General features: G+C 42.2%; 1 protein-coding gene across 1 annotated transcript in view; it reads left to right on the forward strand.

The window, feature by feature from the left end:
- The window catches only part of APCDD1L (APC down-regulated 1 like), an 88,657-nt gene extending 86,530 nt beyond the window's left edge, over positions 1 to 2,127 (forward strand). The window contains exon 4 of the mRNA XM_073683054.1: positions 1,231 to 2,127. Coding sequence (XP_073539155.1) covers positions 1,231 to 1,992 — 762 coding nt within the window. The 3' untranslated portion in view covers positions 1,993 to 2,127. The remainder of the gene's footprint in view (positions 1 to 1,230) is intronic.
- The last annotated feature ends 5,646 nt before the right edge of the window (positions 2,128 to 7,773 follow it).

Genomic DNA, 7,773 nt, shown 5'->3' on the forward strand with positions numbered 1-7,773 from the left:
AACTTTCTAAGCACCAACTGCCATCTCCTATCTCAGTAATAGGAAAGTCTGTATTCACTGAAGGCAGATTTTAATTGCGAATTGAGAATTTTGAGAATGAAAGATCAATCCTAGAGGAGAAAGAAGCGGATTTCTTTAATAAGATTTATTACAAAGTTTCTTACTTATACTTGTACTATTGATTTCTGGAAAAAAAAAAATTAGGTTCTGTAAAGAGTTACCGTTGTTTAATGACCCCTCTGTCCTGAGATCCTAGAAGTTATTGTGATGGTTGTACAGGACCAGTACAGACATTTTTCATGGGACTGCACACAAACAGTGACTCCAGAACCTCAATTACAGATCAACAGAAGCCAAAATAATGTATGTCGACCCTAGCTGACCTATGACCCTCAGCTTCCAGCACAGATACGAGAGACCCTCCTAATGATCAATGCCAGCTGCATGAGTCTCACTTATCAGTGTAAAAAGGGTAACCCTAGCGCCCACAAAATATTTTTGAAAGTCATTTGTCATCAACACAAGGACTCTCTTAAAGAGTCTTTCACCGCTATTTATCTTCTGACATGTCATACCTCAGTCCCAAACAAAGGGCCACAATGTTTGATCAATTATTTGAGTCATTGGAGAATATACAATTCAGTGTTCTCTGATAATCTAAAGCCTTCACGAGTCCTCATATCTGTATAAGGTTGGAAATTAGGAGATTATAGAAATGTTGCATTCTCCTTTAAGAATGCCTTTAATTTTTGCAAACAACAAGAAAAAAATAGATAAAATGAGTCATTATATATGGATTTTGCATCTAAAAATAAAATTTGAATTAAAATGGCAGTAATATAATGGCGAACACTAGGGTATGTGCACACGTTAAGTATTTGGTGCAAAAAATTCTGCATCTCTCTGCAGAAAAAAAATGCAGCGTAAAATATGCGTGCTTTTGCCACATTTTTTTTGCCTTTTTTTACATGCGTTTTCATTAGGAAAGGTGACATCTGCAGCAAAAACACTGAAAGAATTGACATGCTGCAGATTTAAATCTGCAATAAGCAACATGTGCATGACAATTTAAGATTCCCATTCACTTTGCTGGCATCAGGAAATCCTACAGGTTTTGTGACAAAACTGCGCAGAGAAAAAATGCAACAAAAACGCAACGTGTGCACGTTACAGGTATCTTTAATTTTTGCAATGCACTTCTATTAACCCCCACAACTCCTCCCTTTGCAGCACCATGCCCACCCATGTGATGTCTGCGGCCTAGTATACAATGCTGACGAACACCACCCACCCATCCTGCCTGATGTCATCGAACCACCAGCCCACCTTGGAGGCAAATGGGTGAGCAGCCAATGCGAGATTCGCCCTGCTGTGCTGTTTCTTACCCGCTACTTGACCATCCATGGAGATAACCATACCTGGGAAGGATTTTATTACCACTACGCCGACCCCCTCTGCAAGCAGCATACGTTTTCACTCCACGCTGCCGGACACTATACCAAAGGAGTGCCCTCCAAGCACGTAAAAGGTGGCACGGAGCTGGTGTTTACCGTAAACCAAGTATGGGTGACACCTTTTAGCCAGGCCATCTTACGGATGCTGAATGCCTCCCGGATTGGAAGCTGTGGTCTAGTGGGATCATGGGCTATAGGGGAAGAAAAAGACATTACAATGACGGGGGGCTGTGACGTGCTGGGTATCAGGCTCCCGCACACAGAATATGAGCTATTTAAGATTGCAAAGGACAACCATGGGAAATATCTCCTGTATATGGGAGAAAGGCCAACAGATGGCTCCAGCCCATCAGTACCCAAAAAGCGGCCAACCTCATATCAGCCCCCGCTGATCCAGTGCGCTTCTGAGCCAACGTTGTCTTCTAAGAGGCATCAATCTAAGGATTTTACCCTGAACATTGCACCCTTACCCCAAGCACAGTTTTGGGCTCTGCTGATTTTAATGTTTATTATATTACATATTTTAAGGCCAAACTGATCCACGCCAGCTGTTTTCTCAGGTGCGGTTCTCAGAGCCGGGACAATCTTGTACTAAAAAATAACAAAAAAAATATGTCGTGAGGTTCTGCTTTGTTTATTATGATAAAAGATATTGTACATAGTATTCTATCTAGCTAATGCACTTGCTGAAAAGATGATATACGTCTCCTTCTTCAAAACGCGTGGTACTGGAGAAGGTTTCCCTCTGAAACGTCTGCAGATGTCTCGGTTCTCATGGGGGATAATGGTCCACATTGAACCGAAGGGACAGACCGCTCTCTGTGGTGGCGGAGGAGAAGGGGAGGGGAGGACATTTGCAATTTCTATTTTTTTTTTATTTAACTCTAAGGACACTGCACATCCTGAGAAGGAACTTACAGATCATGTTGCTGGTATAATACATGCGGCAAATCACTTATTTAATGTCCTATAAGGGATACACCACTCTGATTAATAAACCGGGCACAAGTGATGCAATTATATTGACTGGGGAAATGGCCGCCTCATCTGAAACTCCTTCACAGTTAGGCCACAATCAGACTGTAATTTCAGTCAGCGTGTTGTCTGTATGCAGAACCAATGTAAGTCACTGTGCTGATCCATGTGGTAAAAACCCCAGCATGGAGTGACAGTCCTAAAACCGGACGGGCTAGACCGTCCCATCCGCCTTGTACACGGCGTCTGTAATGCAGTTCCATACAATGCATCAGCCAGATGAAAGGCACAAAAGCTGGAAAATTCACTATGGGGGACATGAAAATGGCCCTCTGCCCTGGCACTGAAAAGGGCCTATACATTTGTCATGTACACTCACCCTACGCCTCCTCTAACCGTTCATACTGAGACTGACTTTCCAGTCCTCCTAAATCCAAGGTGGCTGCCAGAGTGGCATAGGGAGGGCAGTTGTGAATGTATACCATGCCTCCCCTGCCTTGCCTGTGCTGTGAATGCATGGTTCAAACCTACCACTGCTCCCTATGTCCCTGCGGCAGCCATCTTGGATGCCAAAGGACCAAAACACCAGTACTTACAGGGGAAGTTGTGGGCAAAGGGAAGGCACCAAGTAAGGTGAATATACGTGACAAATATATAAACACTTTTCAGCGGCAGAGTGGTGGAGGTACCTGTGAGGCCACAGTCACACGTTCAGTATTTGGTCAGTATTTTACCTCAGTATTTGTGAACCAAAATCAGGAGTGGAACAAGCAGAGGAAAACTATAATAGAAACATGTGCACTAAATCAGAATTTTTCATCCACTCCTGGTTTTGGCTTAAAAATACTGAGGTAAAATACTGACCAAATACTGAAAGTGTGAATGGCATAAATGACCTAAACAGCAGTTTAAAAAATGCAACGGTGCTTGGTTTATCATCCAAGTGGACACTAGTAAATTAATCCTGGAAAACTCCTTTAAGGCCACGGCTCCACTATCAGTATTTGGTCAGTATTCGATCAGTATTTATTCTCAGGAGTGGGAGCCAAAACCAGGAGTGGGTGATAAATACAGAATTGGTGACTTGTTTCTATTATACCTTTTCTCTGTTCCTCACCTGGTTTTGGCTCCCACTCCTGAGAAAAAATACTGACCGAATACTGATAGTGGGACCGTGACCTTAAGAATTTTCTCTGCTTACTTCTGGTTAAAGCTTACAAATCCAATACTATCATGTAATTGTAGTCTTCATCTGTATGAGTTTACACAACTGACCATATTATGGCTCTTCTGGGTAGAGTCCAGCTTTTTCCAAACACATTTTATTTTTTATATATATACACATATATATATATAATTTTTTATTAATTTTTTTTTACAAAAACACTGCAGCCAGATGTCGGATAGGAGTCAATTGTGGGTAAAGACTGCAGATTTTTGTAGGTGTTTTTTTTAGCAGGCTTTTGGTGCATTTTTAAGTTCTACGTATTTTTTTTCATATCTGTCATAGACTTTAGAAATAATTAAAAGCTAAATACAGGAATAAATGCCTAAAAAAAACTATGAGAGTAAATGCGCATGATGTCTTTAAGACGCCACCAAGGTTTTCTTCAGAAATGGCAGTCTTTTTCAAGAAGTGGCTTCGCTGATTGTTTTGACATTGTTTTTCCTGCAACTCCACCGCCTGCGTCTTTTTTTTTTCTGGTATACAACCCCTGGCAAAAATTATGGAATCACCGGGCTCGGAGGATGTTCATTCAGGTGTTTAATGTTGTTGACAAAAAGCAGATCACAGACATGGCACAAAACTAAAGTAATTTCAAATGGCAACTTTAGGGCTTTAAGAAACACTAAAAGAAATCAAGATTAAAAATGTAGTACTCCGTAAGGGTAATTTTTTTTCAGACCAAGCAGAGGGAAAAATTATGGAATCATTCAATTCTGAGGAAAAAATTATGGAATCACCCTGTAAATTTTCATTTCCAAAACTAACACCTGCATCAAATTAGATCTGCTCGTTAGTCTGCATCTAAAAAGGAGTGATCACACCTTGGAGAGCTGTTGTACTAAGTGGACTGACATGAATCATGGCTCCAAGATGAGAGATGTCAATTGAAACAAAGGAGAGGATTATCAAACTCTTAAAAGAAGGTAAATCATCACACAATGTTGCAAAAGATGTTGGTTGTGCACAGTCAGCTGTGTCTAAAATCTGGACCAAATACAAACAACATGGGAAGGTTGTTAAAGGCAAACATACTGGTAGACCAAAAAAGACATCAAAGCATCAAGACCGGAAACTTAAAGCAATATGGCTCCAAAACAGGAAATGCACAACAAAACAAATGAGGAACGAATGGGAGGAAACTGGAGTCAATGTCTGTGACCGAACTGTAAGAAACCACCTAGAGGAAATTGGATTTACATACAGAAAAGCTAAACAAAAGCCATCATTAACACCTAAACAGAAAAAAACAAGGTTACAATGGGCTAAGGAAAAGCAATCGTAGACTGTGGATGACTGGATGAAAGTCATATTCAGTGATGAATCGTGAATCTGCATTGGGCAAGGTGATGATGCTGGAACTTTTGTTTGGTGCCGTTCCAATGAGATTTATAAAGATGACTGCATGAAGAGAACATGCAAATTTCCACAGTCATTGATGGTATAGGGCTGCATGTCAGGTAAAGGCATTGGGGAGATGGCTGTCATTACATCTTCAATAAATGCCAAAGTTTACATTGATATTTTGGACAGTTTTCTTATCCCATCAATTGAAAGGATGTTTGGGGATGATGACATCATTTTTCAAGATGATAATGCATCCTGCCATAGAGCAAAAACTGTGAAAACATTCCTTGAAAGAAGACACATAAGGTCAACATCATGGCTTGCAAATAGTCCGGATCTCAATCCAATTGAAAATCTTTGGTGGAAGTTGAAGAAAATGGTCCATGACAAGGCTCCAACCTGCAAAGCTGATCTGGCAACAGCAATCAGAGAAAGTTGGAGCCAGATTGATGAAGAGTACTGTTTGTCACTCATTAAGTCCATGCCTCAGAGACTGCAAGATGTTATTAAAGCCAGAGGTGGTGCAACAAAATACTAGTGATGTATTGGAGTGTTCTTTTGTGTGTTTGCTTTTCATGATTCCATAATTTTTTCCCTCTGCTTTGTCTGAAAAAATTACCCTTACTGAGTACCACATTTTTTATCTTGATTTCTTTTAGTGTTTCTTAAAGCCCTAAAGTTGCCATTTGAAAGGACTTTAGTTTTGTGCCATGTCTGTGATCTGCTTTTTTTTAACAACATTAAACAACTGAATGACCATCCTCCGAGCCCGGTGATTCCATAATTTTTGCCAGGGGTTGTATAAACTATATCTAGCAAGCCACCAAAACAGTGAACATGTTTCCTCTTTTAACTGCTTCAAAGTTTACAAACTCTGAATTGGGTAAAATAAGTAACAAAAAACTGAACGTGTGCACAGCAATGCTGTATTTACATTGCTGTGCATTATGTTCACGTTTTTTGTGATTTTTCAGGCAGAATCTGCCAGTAAGAGACATCATAACCTAATACAAAACTTAGGCTAGGTGCACATTTATACGGTGCTCTACACAGAGCACTGTATTGGGTGTCCATCAGAATCCACAATGTATTTTGACGGCTCCCCCAACAGACACCTGACGGAGACTAACACTTGAATGGAGCCGATGGAGTAGCTGTGCATACTACATAGGCTCCATCCTAGCCGACATGCACAAAAGTAGACTACAAGTTATAGGTGATTCCCTCAAAAACTCAGACGTAGTGCTCAGCGCAGAGCGCCGTATGAGTGTGAACCTAGCTAAAGGAGGCACAATTAAGAACTACTCAAAAGGTTATATTTGCATCATAAGAGGACTATGGCCGCAACCAGATCGAGTTAATGACCGATATTAATACTGTATACAATACACATGTATGTGTGAAATTCTTTCAATCCAATAATTTAGAAATTCCAATAGTTTACACTCGTTTCCAGCCCACCATTCCATAATAATCCTCCATGTTAGCATTTAGCAGAATGACAGCACTCCACGATGTGATATGGAATATTTTGTATGAGCTTTTTTTAATTACAGCCTGTCTATTAAAAGTCAAATAAATTTTGTATACTTTTTTTATGACTGTCTAATAATCTAAAATGGTTGATAATCTGGAACGCATTATCCCCAAGTAATGAAAGATTAAAGGAATTTTATTTAGTGTTTCAATTTTGGTAGACTGTAGCCTCTTGTACAGAGGGTAGCAGTCACCTACAGCCCACCTACAAGCCGGCCATTAGGTCACAGGTGAACTCGACCTCAATTCCTTTTTCTAGATTGCAAAAAGGCATTTTGGTCCACGAATGATCGTAAGGCTACAGTGCCATCTTGAGACCTTTAGAAGGAACTGCCATCAATAATTTTATATACTGTATACCAGGGGTCTCAAACTCAGCTGGGCATATGGGCCGCACACGGAAAAACATTTCATTTGGGGGGCCGCATTATTTGCATGACAAAGTGACATTTTTAGTGATACCATTTTTATTTTCTATACATCTTTTGAACTGGTCCTCATCTTGCAGACATGGTCTCCCCGCCAGGTCCCCCATATTGCAGACATTGTCTCCCCTCCAGGTCCCCCATATTGCAGTCATGGTCTCCCCTCCAGGTCCCCCATATTGCAGTCATGGTCTCCCCTCCAGGTCCCCCATATTGCAGACATGGTCTCCCCTCCAGGTCCCCCATATTGCAGGCATGGTCTCTCCTCCAGGTCCCCCATATTGCAGACATGGTCTCTCATCCAGGTCCCCCATATTGCAGACATGGTCTCCCATCCAGGTCCCCCATATTGCAGACATGGTCTCCCATCCAGGTCCCCCATATTGCAGACATGGTCCCCCATCCAGGTCCCCCATATTGCAGACATGGTCCCCCATCCAGGTCCCCCATATTGCAGACATGGTCCCCCATATTGCAGACATGGTTCCCCGTCCAGGTCCCCCATATTGCAGACATGGTCCCCCCATCCAGGTCCCCCATATTGCAGACATGGTCCCCCATATTGCAGACATGTCCCCCATCCAGGTTGCCCCCTCCATAGTGCGCACAGGGCAGCCCCCCCATACTGCGCACAGGGCTGCGTCGCCCCATGCTGCGCACAGGGTCCCCGTTCCCCAATACCGCGCACAAGAACCCTGTCCCCCCCCATACTACGCACAGGGTCCCCGTCCCCCCCATACTGCGCTCAGGGTCCCCGTCCCCCCCATACTGCACTCAGGGTCCCCCGTCCCCCCCCATACTGCTCTCAGGG

The sequence above is a fragment of the Phyllobates terribilis genome, unplaced genomic scaffold (genome assembly GCF_046119375.1).
Source record: "Phyllobates terribilis strain yellow unplaced genomic scaffold, ASM4611937v1 Scaffold_5__5_contigs__length_657084704, whole genome shotgun sequence".
Taxonomy (NCBI): Eukaryota; Metazoa; Chordata; class Amphibia; order Anura; family Dendrobatidae; genus Phyllobates; species Phyllobates terribilis.